Below are 17,245 nucleotides of genomic sequence, written 5' to 3' on the forward strand. Positions count from 1 at the left end.
CCAGGTGTTGACTGCCCTCGAACCTGCAGACTGGCTGGTGGCCTCCTGCAGATTGAACGATTATTTCCATATACCCATCCGACAGGCCCATCAGCACTATTTGTAGTTCGGAGTGGGACAGGAGCATTTTCGATTCACTGTCCTCCCATTTTGTTTCAATAGTGCCCTTCTGGTGTTCACAAAAGTAATGGCGGTGGTAACATCACACCTTTGGAGGTCAGGGTTTACAGTCTTCCCCTATGTTGATGACTGGCTGTTGAAGGCAGGATTGCCACAGTCAGTCATCAACCACCTCCAGATGATGGCTAACCTTTTGTTATCTTTGGGGTTCACTGTTAACATCCTGAAGTCACACCTGACTTCTTCTCAAACACTCCCCTTCATTAGAGTCGGTCTTGACACAGCTTTAATCCTGATCTTTCTGCCTCAGTCCTGGATTTCAGTGAGATCGACTTTGAGGCTGCTGGGACTGAGGACCTTCTTTATCCTGCTGGTCAAACACACCAGGTGGCATATGTTGGTCCTGCAATGAGATCTGAATTTTCAGTGGACTGTTCATCACGGAGACTTCTGCAACCACGTTCAGATTTTGGAGGAGTCTGACAAAGATCTCAGTGGTAGTTGCTGGTTCTCGATTGGGTCAGTGGCAGACTCGTCTCACTTCCCCCAGCCAGAGCTGACAGTGGTGCCCGATGTATTGCGTCATGATTGGGGTGGTCACCTGGGAAAGGTGGAGATCAAAGGCCACTTGTCTCCGGCAGAGTCCCTGCTCCATATCAACCTTCTAGAGCCTACGGACCTTTAGCTTGGCATTAAAAGCCTTTCTTCTAGCCGTTAAGGAAAGGCTGCTCACAGACAACATCAACAGCTTGTGGTACTGTAGCAAACAGGGTGGGGAGGGGTCACATACGCTGTGCCATGAGGCCCTGCGCCTCTAGGAATGGCTGGTCCACCAGAGAAATTTTCTGGTGGTGTCAACCATCTGGCAGGATAATTGAGTGTGTGTGCAGACAAGATCGGTCATCGGCGCCCAGCAGTTCACAAATGGTAGTTATATGCTTGAGGTCTCTTTCTCGAATGGTGAAACCTTGGCTAGATCTGTTCGCCACTGCTGAGTATGTGCAATGTCAGTACTTCTGCACATTAGAGTTTCCAAGGGGTCTCTCACTCTGAGACACTGTCTGCATCAAATGGAACTTGAGGCTCCTTTCCACTGATCCCACTCTTGCCTGAGTTCTCAGGAAAATCAGAACCGGCTGGGCCAAAGCCATCCTGTGTTAATGCACCATACACCACCTTATTCAAGTTGATTTTGCGAAATGCATCTTTCTTGCCTAAAGTTGTGATGCCATTTGTCGTAAGTCAAAACATTACCTTGCCAGTGTTTTATACTCCACCTCACCCCTCTAAGCAGGAGGAAAGGCTCCACCATTTGGACCGCAAAAGCGCTCTAAGCTTTTATCTTGATCATACCTAAGAACATGGAGTGGACAGTCAGCTCTTAGTAGGATTCTCTGGAGCAGAAAAATGCCACCCTAGAGACCCCTCACTCAGCACAGACACACTGCTTACAAGCCTGTGTGTGCTAGTGAGAACAAAATGAGTAAGTCGACATGGCACTCCCCTCAGGGTGCCATGCCAGCCTCTCACTGCCTATGCAGTATAGGTAAGACACCCCTCTAGCAGGCCTTACAGCCCTAAGGCAGGGTGCACTATACCATAGGTGAGGGTACCAGTGCATGAGCATGGTACCCCTACAGTGTCTAAACAAAACCTTAGACATTGTAAGTGCAGGGTAGCCATAAGAGTATATGGTCTGGGAGTCTGTCAAACACGAACTCCACAGCACCATAATGGCTACACTGAAAACTGGGAAGTTTGGTATCAAACTTCTCAGCACAATAAATGCACACTGATGCCAGTGTACATTTTATTGTAAAATACACCACAGAGGGCACCTTGGAGGTGCCCCCTGAAACTTAACCAACTATCTGTGTAGGCTGACTGGTTCCAGCAGCCTGCCACACTAAAGACATGTTGCTGGCCCCATGGGGAGAGTGCCTTTGTCACTCTGAGGCCAGTAACAAAGCCTGCACTGGGTGGAGATGCTAACACCTCCCCCAGGCAGGAGCTGTAACACCTGGCGGTGAGCCTCAAAGGCTCACCCCTTTGTCACAGCCCAGCAGGGCACTCCAGCTTAGTGGAGTTGCCCGCCCCCTCCGGCCACGGCCCCCACTTTTGGCGGCAAGGCTGGAGGGAACAAAGAAAGCAACAAGGAGGAGTCACTGGCCAGTCAGGACAGCCCCTAAGGTGTCCTGAGCTGAGGTGACTCTGACTTTTAGAAATCCTCCATCTTGCAGATGGAGGATTCCCCCAATAGGGTTAGGATTGTGACCCCCTCCCCTTGGGAGGAGGCACAAAGAGGGTGTACCCACCCTCAGGGCTAGTAGCCATTGGCTACTAACCCCCCAGACCTAAACACGCCCTTAAATTTAGTATTTAAGGGCTACCCTGAACCCTAGAAAATTAGATTCCTGCAACTACAAGAAGGACTGCCTAGCTGAAAACCCCTGCAGAGGAAGACCAGAAGACGACAACTGCCTTGGCTCCAGAAACTCACCGGCCTGTCTCCTGCCTTCCAAAGATCCTGCTCCAGCGACGCCTTCCAAAGGGACCAGCGACCTCGACATCCTCTGAGGACTGCCCCTGCTTCGAAAAGACAAGAAACTCCCGAGGACAGCGGACCTGCTCCAAGAAAGGCTGCAACTTTGTTTCCAGCAGCCTTGAAAGAACCCTGCAAGCTCCCCGCAAGAAGCGTGAGACTTGCAACACTGCACCCGGCGACCCCGTCTCGGCTGGTGGAGATCCAACACCTCAGGAGGGACCCCAGGACTACTCTGATACTGTGAGTACCAAAACCTGTCCCCCCTGAGCCCCCACAGCGCCGCCTGCAGAGGGAATCCCGAGGCTTCCCCTGACCGCGACTCTTTGAATCCAAAGTCCCGACGCCTGGGAGAGACCCTGCACCCGCAGCCCCCAGGACCTGAAGGACCGGACTTTCACTGGAGAAGTGACCCCCAGGAGTCCCTCTCCCTTGCCCAAGTGGAGGTTTCCCCGAGGAACCCCCCCCTTGCCTGCCTGCAGCGCTGAAGAGATCCCGAGATCTCTCATAGACTAACATTGCGAACCCGACGCTTGTTTCTACACTGCACCCGGCCGCCCCCGCGCCGCTGAGGGTGAAATTTCTGTGTGGGCTTGTGTCCCCCCCGGTGCCCTACAAAACCCCCCTGGTCTGCCCTCCGAAGACGCGGGTACTTACCTGCAAGCAGACCGGAACCGGGGCACCCCCTTCTCTCCATTCTAGCCTATGTGTTTTGGGCACCACTTTGAACTCTGCACCTGACCGGCCCTGAGCTGCTGGTGTGGTGACTTTGGGGTTGCTCTGAACCCCCAACGGTGGGCTACCTTGGACCAAGAACTGAACCCTGTAAGTGTCGTACTTACCTGGTAAAACTAACAAAAACTTACCTCCCCCAGGAACTGTGAAAATTGCACTAAGTGTCCACTTTTAAAACAGCTATTTGTGAATAACTTGAAAAGTATACATGCAATTTTGATGATTTGAAGTTCCTAAAGTACTTACCTGCAATACCTTTCGAATGAGATATTACATGTAGAATTTGAACCTGTGGTTCTTAAAATAAACTAAGAAAAGATATTTTTCTATACAAAAACCTATTGGCTGGATTTGTCTCTGAGTGTGTGTACCTCATTTATTGTCTATGTGTATGTACAACAAATGCTTAACACTACTCCTTGGATAAGCCTACTGCTCGACCACACTACCACAAAATAGAGCATTAGTATTATTTATTTTTACCACTATTTTACCTCTAAGGGGAACCCTTGGACTCTGTGCATGCTATTCCTTACTTTGAAATAGCACATACAGAGCCAACTTCCTACATTGGTGGATCAGCGGTGGGGTACAAGACTTTGCATTTGCTGGACTACTCAGCCAATACCTGATCACACGACAAATTCCAAAATTGTCATTAGAAATTGATTTTTGCAATTTGAAAAGTTTTCTAAATTCTTAAAAGACCTGCTAGGGCCTTGTGTTAGATCCTGTTTAGCATTTCTTTTAGAGTTTAAAAGTTTGTAAAAGTTTGAATTAGATTCTAGAACCAGTTGTAGATTCTTAAAAAGTATTCCAACTTTTAGAAGCAAAATGTCTAGCACAGATGTGACTGTGGTGGAACTCGACACCACACCTTACCTCCATCTTAAGATGAGGGAGCTAAGGTCACTCTGTAAAATAAAGAAAATAACAATGGGCCCCAAACCTACCAAAATACAGCTCCAGGAGCTTTTGGCAGAGTTTGAAAAGGCCAACCCCTCTGAGGGTGGCAACTCAGAGGAAGAGGATAGTGACTTGGAGGAAAATTCCCCCCTACCAGTCCTATCTAGGGAGAACAGGGTCCCTCAAACCCTGACTCCAAAAATAATAGTCAGAGATGCTGGTTCCCTCACAGGAGAGACCAACACCTCTGAAATCACTGAGGATAACTCCAGTGAAGATGACCCCCTGTTAGCCAGGATGGTCAAAAGATTGGCTTTGGAAAAGCAGCTCCTAGCCATAGAAAGGGAAAGAAAAGAGATGGGCCTAGGTCCCATCGATGGTGGCAGCAACTTAAATAGGGTCAGAGATTCTCCTGACATCCTAAAAATCCCCAAAGGGATTGTAACAAAATATGAAGATGGTGATGACATCACCAAATGGTTCACAGCTTTTGAGAGGGCTTGTGTAACCAGAAAAGTAAACAGATCTCACTGGGGTGCTCTCCTTTGGGAAATGTTCACTGGAAAGTGTAGGGATAGACTCCTCACACTCTCTGGAAAAGATGCAGAATCTTATGACCTCATGAAGGGTACCCTGATTGAGGGCTTTGGATTCTCCACTGAGGAGTATAGAATTAGATTCAGGGGGGCTCAAAAATCCTCGAGCCAGACCTGGGTTGATTTTGTAGACTACTCAGTAAAAACACTAGATGGTTGGTTAACTGGAAATGAAGTGTGTGACTATGTTGGGCTTTATAATTTGTTTATGAAAGAACACATTTTAAGTAACTGCTTCAATGAAAAGTTGCATCAGTATCTGGTAGACCTAGGTCCAATTTCTCCCCAAGAATTGGGAAAGAAGGCAGACCACTGGGTCAAGACTAGGGTAACCAAAACTTCCACTGGGGGTGACCAAAAGAAAGGAGTTACAAAAACTCCCCAGGAGAAAGTGGGTGACACTAGAAACAAAGAAAAAGAGTCCTCTGTAGGCCCCCAAAAACCAGAACAGGTGGATGGGCCCCAAGACACAACCCAAAACAAAGGTGGGTACCAGGGTAAGAACTGGGATGCCACTAAGGCCTGGTGCCACAACTGTAAACAGTCTGGGCACCACACCAAGGACACTTCTTGTCCCAAAAACAAACCCCAGAACAAAATTCCTGGGGTAACCAGTGTAGCCATGGGAGATGACTCCTCAGATGAGGAGGTCTTCCTAGCCTTCAACTGGAAACAGGGCCCAACAGGTGAGTTGGAGATTCCAGAGGGAAGTAGACACTTCCACCACCTACTGGTGAATGGAACCCCAACCACTGCCCTGAGAGACACTTGTGCCAGTCACACTATTGTGCACGACAGGCTGGTGCTCTCAAACCAGTACATCCCAGGTGAGACTGCCAGGGTAAGAGTTAGCCTAGACAGGGTCACTAAGAGGCCTGTGGCTTTAGTGCCCATAGAAGTGGGTGGCACTCTTAGCTGGAGAAGGGTAGTAGTCAGTACAGACCTCCCCCTTGATTGTCTCCTTGGAAATGACTACCCAGAGGTTAGTCAGAGCCCAAGAGAGGAACTGGTCCAGTGCCAGTCCTCTCCCAAGGATTCTGGAAGTCCTGCCTCTGCAGTAAATGCAAGCAGGCCCCAGAAGAAGAAGAAAAGAAAACAGAGTAGGAAGGGTGGACAACCTTTAGCCAAGGTTACAGCAAGCCAAGGAGATTCTGCTCCAGTAGGGGAGAACTCCAAAAATGGCCCTGATAAAGTCCAACCTGACCCACAAGAAGTCCTGGCTAGTCAGGCAACTGTTAAACCTGAGTGGGTGGCTCCTCAGCTAACAGAAGAAAGAGTGGAAGAAGGGTGTTTACTACAAGATGTGGTAACCCCCCACTCTAATACAGCAGACAGGCAACCTGAACCCAAAGAGGCCTGTAACTTAGCCCCTTCCCTTTTAGGTGAAGAGCTAAAGGTGTGGTTCTGGGCACTGACAGCTGTCAGTGGCCTCTGCTGGGTGTTAGCCTTTATGGCTGCACTATCCTTAGCATGGTGGTCTGACCCCATGCCAAATAGCAAGTTAGGCCCCCTGACCCTATTGGTCATGGTGGGGTTACTCCAGCTCTGGGTAACCTCTCTGGGTAAGCTAGGGGTAACCCTGGCCAAGATAAGGTTAGCAGAGGTGGATACCTCTAAGACCAAAATAGAAAGAATGGGTGGAGACATTGAAGAGGCAGACAAGAGGCAATTCAGACTAGGTCCTATCACTGTGGAAGTAGGTCAGTTCCCCAAAGGGAATGACCTGAACAGAAGGATGTAAGGCAGAGTAGGCCCTGCAACTAACCAGCCTATTTCTCCTACTCTTCCTCGCCTGACAGACTAGGAAGACTCTCCCAGCTTGGGCTGAGTCTCCTGGCCTGTGGGCTGGGGGGGGCTTGTGTAAAGAAATGGCTCCCTGTTGCAGTTACCCCCCACTTTTTGCCTGATACTGATGCTGACTTGACTGAGAAGAGTGCTGGGACCCTGCTAACCAGGCCCCAGCACCAGTGTTCCTTCACCTAAAATGTACCATTGTATCCACAATTGGCACACCCTGGCATTCAGATAAGTCCCTTGTAACTGGTACTTCTAGTACCAAGGGCCCTGATGCCAAGGAAGGTCTCTAAGGGCTGCAGCATGTCTTATGCCACCCTAGAGACCCCTCACTCAGCACAGACACACTGCTTACAAGCCTGTGTGTGCTAGTGAGAACAAAATGAGTAAGTCGACATGGCACTCCCCTCAGGGTGCCATGCCAGCCTCTCACTGCCTATGCAGTATAGGTAAGACACCCCTCTAGCAGGCCTTACAGCCCTAAGGCAGGGTGCACTATACCATAGGTGAGGGTACCAGTGCATGAGCATGGTACCCCTACAGTGTCTAAACAAAACCTTAGACATTGTAAGTGCAGGGTAGCCATAAGAGTATATGGTCTGGGAGTCTGTCAAACACGAACTCCACAGCACCATAATGGCTACACTGAAAACTGGGAAGTTTGGTATCAAACTTCTCAGCACAATAAATGCACACTGATGCCAGTGTACATTTTATTGTAAAATACACCACAGAGGGCACCTTGGAGGTGCCCCCTGAAACTTAACCAACTATCTGTGTAGGCTGACTGGTTCCAGCAGCCTGCCACACTAGAGACATGTTGCTGGCCCCATGGGGAGAGTGCCTTTGTCACTCTGAGGCCAGTAACAAAGCCTGCACTGGGTGGAGATGCTAACACCTCCCCCAGGCAGGAGCTGTAACACCTGGCGGTGAGCCTCAAAGGCTCACCCCTTTGTCACAGCCCAGCAGGGCACTCCAGCTTAGTGGAGTTGCCCGCCCCCTCCGGCCACGGCCCCCACTTTTGGCGGCAAGGCTGGAGGGAACAAAGAAAGCAACAAGGAGGAGTCACTGGCCAGTCAGGACAGCCCCTAAGGTGTCCTGAGCTGAGGTGACTCTGACTTTTAGAAATCCTCCATCTTGCAGATGGAGGATTCCCCCAATAGGGTTAGGATTGTGACCCCCTCCCCTTGGGAGGAGGCACAAAGAGGGTGTACCCACCCTCAGGGCTAGTAGCCATTGGCTACTAACCCCCCAGACCTAAACACGCCCTTAAATTTAGTATTTAAGGGCTACCCTGAACCCTAGAAAATTAGATTCCTGCAACTACAAGAAGGACTGCCTAGCTGAAAACCCCTGCAGAGGAAGACCAGAAGACGACAACTGCCTTGGCTCCAGAAACTCACCGGCCTGTCTCCTGCCTTCCAAAGATCCTGCTCCAGCGACGCCTTCCAAAGGGACCAGCGACCTCGACATCCTCTGAGGACTGCCCCTGCTTCGAAAAGACAAGAAACTCCCGAGGACAGCGGACCTGCTCCAAGAAAGGCTGCAACTTTGTTTCCAGCAGCCTTGAAAGAACCCTGCAAGCTCCCCGCAAGAAGCGTGAGACTTGCAACACTGCACCCGGCGACCCCGTCTCGGCTGGTGGAGATCCAACACCTCAGGAGGGACCCCAGGACTACTCTGATACTGTGAGTACCAAAACCTGTCCCCCCTGAGCCCCCACAGCGCCGCCTGCAGAGGGAATCCCGAGGCTTCCCCTGACCGCGACTCTTTGAATCCAAAGTCCCGACGCCTGGGAGAGACCCTGCACCCGCAGCCCCCAGGACCTGAAGGACCGGACTTTCACTGGAGAAGTGACCCCCAGGAGTCCCTCTCCCTTGCCCAAGTGGAGGTTTCCCCGAGGAACCCCCCCCTTGCCTGCCTGCAGCGCTGAAGAGATCCCGAGATCTCTCATAGACTAACATTGCGAACCCGACGCTTGTTTCTACACTGCACCCGGCCGCCCCCGCGCCGCTGAGGGTGAAATTTCTGTGTGGGCTTGTGTCCCCCCCGGTGCCCTACAAAACCCCCCTGGTCTGCCCTCCGAAGACGCGGGTACTTACCTGCAAGCAGACCGGAACCGGGGCACCCCCTTCTCTCCATTCTAGCCTATGTGTTTTGGGCACCACTTTGAACTCTGCACCTGACCGGCCCTGAGCTGCTGGTGTGGTGACTTTGGGGTTGCTCTGAACCCCCAACGGTGGGCTACCTTGGACCAAGAACTGAACCCTGTAAGTGTCGTACTTACCTGGTAAAACTAACAAAAACTTACCTCCCCCAGGAACTGTGAAAATTGCACTAAGTGTCCACTTTTAAAACAGCTATTTGTGAATAACTTGAAAAGTATACATGCAATTTTGATGATTTGAAGTTCCTAAAGTACTTACCTGCAATACCTTTCGAATGAGATATTACATGTAGAATTTGAACCTGTGGTTCTTAAAATAAACTAAGAAAAGATATTTTTCTATACAAAAACCTATTGGCTGGATTTGTCTCTGAGTGTGTGTACCTCATTTATTGTCTATGTGTATGTACAACAAATGCTTAACACTACTCCTTGGATAAGCCTACTGCTCGACCACACTACCACAAAATAGAGCATTAGTATTATCTATTTTTACCACTATTTTACCTCTAAGGGGAACCCTTGGACTCTGTGCATGCTATTCCTTACTTTGAAATAGCACATACAGAGCCAACTTCCTACACAAGCCTATACAGAAAGAAACCATCTCCCATTGGATTGGGCTTTGCATTAAGATCTGCGGCGAACTGGCCCAAAAAGCAGCCTCAGGAAGGATGTGTGCTCATTCTTCCAGGGCTAAAGCTGCTACCACTGTGTTGGTACGTGGAGTCCATGTCTTGTACATTTGCCAGGCGGCTACATTGGTTCCCCTCCATATGTTAACAGCACTATTACCTGGACAGTCTGGTTCGCTGATGGGGGGATTTTGCTCACTTGCTCCTGCAGGGCTTTGTGGTTTAAGTCCAATCATAGCCCAGCATCCAAATAGGTACTACTTTGGTATCTATTAAAAAGGTGAGGATTCTGCCACTAGAAGTTTGTATCAGAAGAACAAATTACTTAACCTTGCGTAAAGATCTTTATCCTAGAGACTCAACACTCCCCTTTCTGTGATTGCACTCTTTCCATTAATAAGATCCCAGGCCAAGAAATCTACACACTGGTCACAACCAGTTCACTAGTGGGGCTCTGTGTCTCGGGCTATGGACAGTTGCAAGAGCACATAGTTTAATGAAACAATGGCAGTTTGACACCTAGTGTTCAGTCATCGACTGTTAAATCAGTGTAGTTGTCATCAGCTGTGAACACCATAAATTGATATCTGTTGGCTTTAGAATTTACCAGTTGGATTGGGGGTTGTTGATGCACGCTTCACAGCAGTCTGAGATGAGGTAAGGTAAGGAGGCAATCTTAGAACAGTTTGAGAAAGATACTGGATCAGGGATATTCAAAGGATGCCATCAAGGCCCCTGTGTGATTCTGCATGGCCATAAAGGCAGGGATTTTAAAGGCTACTTGGATTGACACACCTTGAATGTGAAACTAGTACCTGCTAGCACAGCACAACATAAACCCTAAATCACCTAAATACCTCGTAAATGTCCATGAAGCTTTGCAGGAGAGAAATGCAGTTTCAAAACATGACTGCTGAGTCTGACACAAGGCAGTCCTAAAATTGATAATCTCTGAAAACTAACTCCTCACCAGTGCAGCACCCCAAAACATTTGTGTATGCAAAAGCCAGAACAATTGTTTTTGTCAGTGTTACAGGTACTCAGTAACGTGCTTAAGCCTTTTTTCTTTTTTTTTTCCAGGATTTTCACTTTGTATAGCAAATCTTTGCCTCTAGACTTGGCTTGTCGAGTGTGGGATGTTTTCTGTCGGGATGGAGAAGAGTTCCTTTTTCGCACAGCCCTGGGAATCTTAAAACTTTTTGAAGACATTGTGACCAAAATGGATTTTATTCACATAGCCCAGTTTCTAACTAAACTACCAGAGGACCTATCTTCAGAAGACTTGTTTACATGTATTGCTTCAATTCAGATGCAGAGTCGGAATAAGAAATGGGCTCAGGTAATCTTTCTTAAATAATGTATACGTGTGCTGTTTTTATTAGTAAAAACTGGATGAGAGGGTAGAGCTCATACAAATATTAAAACAATAATAATTTGGATAATAAGAACAGCATCTAAATGTACACTCAGTAATACTCTGTTACAGAAATGAATTGGGCTTGATTCAGATCTTGGTGGTAAAGTCCCGCTGGCACCTTGGCGGTCCACCCACCCAATTTAAATGTTGCTGGTCCCATAGGTGAAATTCCCTGAGTCCCACTGACTCCACCAAAATCTCCAGCTGCCTCGACAGTGACATTGGGAATAGGGGCTGACAGCGGGACTAAAGCTACCCTTACTACCAAACAGATTTGGATGTGCCTTACTGCCAAGCCAACTGTGGTGGTCTGACCTCAACACCTGTGTTGGCAGATCTTGGGAGAAATGAGGTACAAACCTTTATCCACTTTCCATTTCCTTTTTCGACTGGACAAGACATTTTGTTGCTGCTGCCACTAGCCAAGGAGAAAACATTGTCCCCCCCCCCCCCAATTCGCTGGATTTAAAGGTAGGGAACCCGCATTGGCTGTGTACGTTGTATGGTCACCTCATATGAGTGTGAGACCAATGCAGTCATATACATGTCACAGTAATTTTTTTAAATTACTGTGACATGCAAGTGTGTCAGGAACATATTTGCGTGGGTCATGGGTGGGGACACACTGGTACGTGACAAACATCACACACATACACAAGTGTTCTGTGGTGTCGGTATTTATTGCCAAATGAGAAAAATGTGGCTGACGGCTATTACAAGACTTGGGGACTTAGCCCCCTGTCCTGAAGTTTAAAAAATAAAATAACATAAGTTGGCAATTATACTCTTTCTCCCTAGGCTGGGCTGGGGTGGGCAGAGGAACCCCCTTGGGCCAAAAAAAAAAAATCAGCCTTTTTTGCTGTGAACTGTGGGATTGTGGCAAAAACAAAAATGGTGGACATTTATTTATATATATTTGTATAGATAGATATATATATATATATATATACACATATCTATAGATTGATATATATATTGATATATATATATATATATATATATATATATATATATATATATGTTCGATGGCATGTGTATCTGCAGATACACATGCTGTGCATTATCCTGCCATCTAGTATTGGGCTCGGAGTGTTACAAGTTGTTTTTCTTCGAAGAAGTCTTTTCGAGTTACGAGACCGAGGGACTCCTCCCTTTCGGCTCCATTGCGCATGGGCGTCGACTCCATCTTAGATTGTTTTCTTTCTGCCATCGGGTTCGGATGTGTTCCTCTTCGCTCCGTATTTCGAATCGGGAAAGTTAGCTAAATATCGAAAATTTAACGGTATTGTTCGCGTTCGGTACCGGTGTAGTGTTAGCATATCAACACCGATAGTAGAAGCTCTCCGGCGGCCCTTCGGCCCGACCGCGTCCATCGTCGAAACTAATGGACCGGACCCCCTTCCGCTTCTGTCCGAAGTGCCACGCGAAGTATCCTTATACAGACCAACACCTGGTCTGTAATCTGTGTCTATCACCGGAACACAGGGAGGATACTTGTGAGGCCTGTCGGACATTTCGATCGAAAAAGACCCTATGCGATCGAAGAGCCAGAAGACTACAAATGGCATTGACGCAAAGAGAACAGCTCGACGTCGAGGAGGAGGAAAGAATCTCCATCCAGGGAACGGACTCAGACAACTCCGAAAGTGAGCGACCCGTGACAACGCAGAAAACTGTGAGTAAAACTGCCCCGTCCAAGACTCACTCCAAGATCGTAAAGGCCAAGGGGATGCCACCGCCAGCAGGCCATGGCTTAACCCATTGAAAAGACGGTGACCAAACATCGGCACCGAAAAAAGCCAAACAGCTGCCGAAGACATCCGACTCGGTCGAGATTCAGGCTCCGAACGATCTCGGCACTGACAGTTCGACTCACCCAAGGTGAAAAAAGTTACCTTGGAACCGAAAAAGACTGTTTCTAAACCTTCGGTACCGAAAAAAGCAGCCTCCGAGCCAAAATTAGGCACTTACACGGAAGAGCAAGGACTTTCTGGCCAAATGCATGAACATAGATTTGAGCAGGAGATAGGTATGGGGGAACCAGACCATACCCAAAGGAGGCTGCATATCCAGAAAGAGACTGGAAAAATACACACTCTTCCACCAATTAAAATCAAAAGAAAGCTGGCATTTCATGAGTCAGAAATGCAGCCGAAGGCAAAGGTGGCAAGAGATAAAACACCTCCACCAAGGTTTTTGCCACAACCTTCTCCACTACATTCACCACAGCTGTCCCCGGTAACCACACCCCCAATGCAGTCACCGACCCATACAGGGATGACACAGGATGATCCGGATGCATGGGACTTATATGATGCTCCGGTACCCGACAACAGCCCAGATTGTTACCCAACAAGGCTGTCACCTCCAGAGGACAGTACTGCATACCCGCAGGTACTATCAAGGTCAGCTACATTCCACAATGTAGCAATGCATTCGGAGCCAATAGAGGATGATTTCCTATTCAACACCTTGGCATCCACCCACACTTCCTACCAAAGTCTGCCAATGCTCCCAGGCATGCTCAAGCATGCAAAACAGGTCTTCCAGGAGCCAGTGAAAGGGAGGGCTATCACGCCTAGGGCGGAGAAAAAATACAAACCTCCCCCAACGGACCCTGTGTTTATAACACAGCAACTGACCCCAGATTCAGTGGTTGTGGGAGCAGCAAGAAAGAGGGCTAACTCTCAATCATCAGGAGACGCAGCACCGCATGACAAAGAGAGTAGGAAGTTTGATGCAGTGGGCAAACGAGTGGCAGCACAGGCAGCCAATCAATGACGGATCGCAAACTTGCAAGCCCTACTGGCTTGCTACGACAGGGCACACTGGGACGAGATGCAACACATTATACAGCAGTTGCCCAAAGAGCACCAGAAACGTGCCCAACAGGTTGTTGAAGAAGGACAAGCAATATCCAACAACCAGATAAGGTCCGCATTAGACTCGGCAGACACAGCAGCACGGACAGTCAACACTGCGGTAACCATTCGCAGGCATTCATGGTTACGGAGCTCAGGATTCAAACCTGAAAATCCAGCAAGCTGTGTAAAACATGCCTTTTAACCAGGAACAATTGTTTGGGCCGGAGGTGGACACAGCAATTGAGAAATTAAAGAAGGACAGAGACACGGCCAAAGCCATGGGCACGCTCTACTCCCCACAAAGCAGAGGCACATTTAGAAAGCCACAATTTAGAGGGGGGTTTCGTATGCAAACACCAGAGCCTTCCACCTCGCAAACCAGACCCACCTATCAGGGCCAATACCAGAGAGGAGGGTTTCGAGGCTCATATTGGGGTGGACAATTCCCAAGAGCAAGGGGAAATTTCCAAAGCCCTAAAACAAGTCAAACCAAACAGTGACTTCAATGTCACAAAACCCCAACACTTAACACCAGTGGGGGGGACTTACTGCATACTACAAAAACTGGACACACAACTACGGACGCATGGGTCCTAGCCATTATCCAACATGGTTATTGCATAGAATTCATAAATTTCCTGCCAGATGTGCCTCCAAGAGCACACAATTTGTCCAAACAACACTTAGACCTGTTACAACTAGAGGTCCAAGCATTGTTACAAAAACAAGCAATAGAGTTAGTACCCAACCATCAAAAAGGAACAGGTGTCTACTCACTATATTTCCCAATTCCAAAGAAAGACAAAACGTTGAGACCCATATTAGACCTCAGAACGCTGAATCTCTTCATCAAATCGGATCACTTCCACATGGTAACACTTCAAGACGTGGTTCCCTTGCTCAAAAAACAGGACTACGTTAGATCTCAAGGATGCATACTTTCACATACCCATATATCCTTCGCACAGAAAATACTTAAGGTTTGTAATACACGGCGTGCACAATCAATTCAAGGTGTTACCGTTTGGGATAACAACAGCCCCAAGGGTATTCACAAAATGCCTTGCAGTAGTAGCCGCTCATATAAGGAGACAGCACATGCACGTATTCCCATACTTAGACGATTGGTTAATAAAAACCAGGTCTCAACAACAGTGTCTTCTTCACACGCAATACGTTATAGAAACTCTACACAAACTAGGGTTTTCTATAAATTACCAAAAATCACATCTGCAACCATCCCAGATACAACAATACTTGGAAGCAACACTCAACACACAAAAAGCGATAGCTACACCAAGTCCACAAAGGGTACAAGCGTTTCAGAATATTACATGAAACCTACAGCCAAACCAACACTACCAAGTAAGGTTTGTAATGAAACTTCTAGGCATGATGTCCTCATGCATAGCCATTGTCCCAAATGCAAGATTACACATGCGGCCCTTACAACAGTGCCTAGCAAAACAATGGACGCAAGCACAGGGTCAACTCCAAGATCTAGTGTTGATAGACCGCCAAACACACTTCTTGCTTCAATGGTGGAACCCTATAAATTTAAACCAAGGGCGGCCATTCCAAGACCCAGTGCCTCAAGACGTGATCACAACAGATGCTTCCATGATAGGGTGAGGAGCACACCTCAACCAGCACAGCATTCAGGGACAATGGGACAATCAATAAAAACAACTGCACATAAACCAGTTAGGACTGTGGGCAGTGTTTCTAGCATTAAAAGCATTTCAACCACTGACACATTCTTGTCAAAACCGACAACATGACGACAATGTATTACCTCAACAAACAAGGAGGGACACACTCGTCACAACTGTGTCTCTTAGCACAGAAAATTTGGCATTGGGCAATTCACAATCACATTCGCCTAATAGCACAATACATCCCAGGCATTCAGAACCAGTTAGCTGACAATCTCAGTCGAGATCACCAACAAACACACAAATGGGAAATTCATCCCCAGATCCTACAAGATTACTTTCTACGCTGGGGAACACCAAAAATAGACCTATTCGCAAAAAAAAGAAAACGCAAAATGCCAAAATTTCGCGTCCAGGTACCCACACCCTCAGTCCAAGGGCAATGCATTATGGATCAGTTGGTCAGGGGTATTTGCTTACACTTTTCCCCCTCTCCCATTCATTCCTTATCTGGTAAACAAACTAAGTCAAAACAAACTCAAACTAATACTTATAACACCAACCTGGGCTCGCCAACCGTGGTACACAACACTGCTAGATTTATCAGTAGTACCTCACATCAAGTTAACGAACAGGTCAGACCTGCTAACACAACGCAAACAGCAGATCAGACACCCGAATCCAGCATCGCTCAATCTAGCAATCTGGCTCCTGAAATCTTAGAATTTGGACACTTAAACCTTACACAAGAATGTATGGAGGTCATTAAACAAGCTAGAAAGCCTACTACAAGACATTGTTATGCAAACAAATGGAAAAGATTTGTTTACTACTGCCACAAAAATCAAATTCAACCACTACATGCTTCCGCAAAGGACATTGTAAGTTACTTATTACACTTACAAAAGTCTAAACTAGCTTTCTCTTCTATTAAAATACATATCACAGCAATATCTGCCTATCTGCAGATTACACATTCAACAATCCTTTTTAGAATCCCAGTCATCAAAGCATTTATGGAAGGATTAAAAAGAATCATACCCCCGAGAACACCACCAGTACCTTCGTGGAACCTTAATATTGTATTAACACGACTCATGGGACCACCATTTGAACCCATGCACTCTTGTGAAATGCAATACTTAACTTGGAAGGTCACCTTCCTGATAGCTATCACTTCTCTTAGAAGAGTAAGCGAGATACAAGCATTTACTATACAAGAACCCTTTATACAAATACATAAACATAAAGTGGTTCTCCGTACAAATCCCAAATTCTCACTAAAGGTTATATCACCATTCCACCTAAACCAAACAGTGGAACTCCCAGTCTTCTTTCCACAACCAGACTCAGTAGCCGAAAGAGCCTTACATACATTAGACATAAAAAGAGCACTAATGTATTACATTGACAGAACAAAACAGTTTCGTAAAACAAAACAATTGTTTGTAGCCTTCCAGAAACCTCATGCAGGTAATCCTATATCCAAGCAAGGCATTGCCAGACGTATAGTGAAATGTATTCAAACTTGCTATATTAAAGCAAAAAGAGATCTACCTATTACACCAAGAGCGCATTCCACTAGGAAAAAAGGCGCCACAATGGCTTTTCTAGGAAATATACCTATGACAGAAATTTGTAAGGCAGCCACATGGTCTACGCCTCATACATTCACAAAACATTACTGTGTAGATGTGTTAACAACACAACAAACCAGGACAGGCTGTATTAAGAACATTATTTCAGACCACTTCAACTCCTACAGGCTAAGCCACCGCTCTTTTGGGGAGATTACTGCTTATTAGTCTATGCAC

General features: G+C 47.2%; 1 protein-coding gene across 8 annotated transcripts in view; it reads left to right on the forward strand.

The window, feature by feature from the left end:
• The window catches only part of TBC1D14 (TBC1 domain family member 14), a 490,570-nt gene that overhangs the window by 440,968 nt on the left and 32,357 nt on the right, over positions 1–17,245 (forward strand). For all 8 annotated transcript variants that reach the window (XM_069203187.1, XM_069203189.1, XM_069203206.1 and 5 more), the window contains one exon: positions 10,576–10,834. In XM_069203187.1, the coding sequence (XP_069059288.1) occupies positions 10,576–10,834 (259 nt within the window). The remainder of the gene's footprint in view (positions 1–10,575; positions 10,835–17,245) is intronic.

The sequence above is a fragment of the Pleurodeles waltl genome, chromosome 1_2 (assembly GCF_031143425.1).
Source record: "Pleurodeles waltl isolate 20211129_DDA chromosome 1_2, aPleWal1.hap1.20221129, whole genome shotgun sequence".
In the NCBI taxonomy this organism is placed as follows: domain Eukaryota; kingdom Metazoa; phylum Chordata; class Amphibia; order Caudata; family Salamandridae; genus Pleurodeles; species Pleurodeles waltl.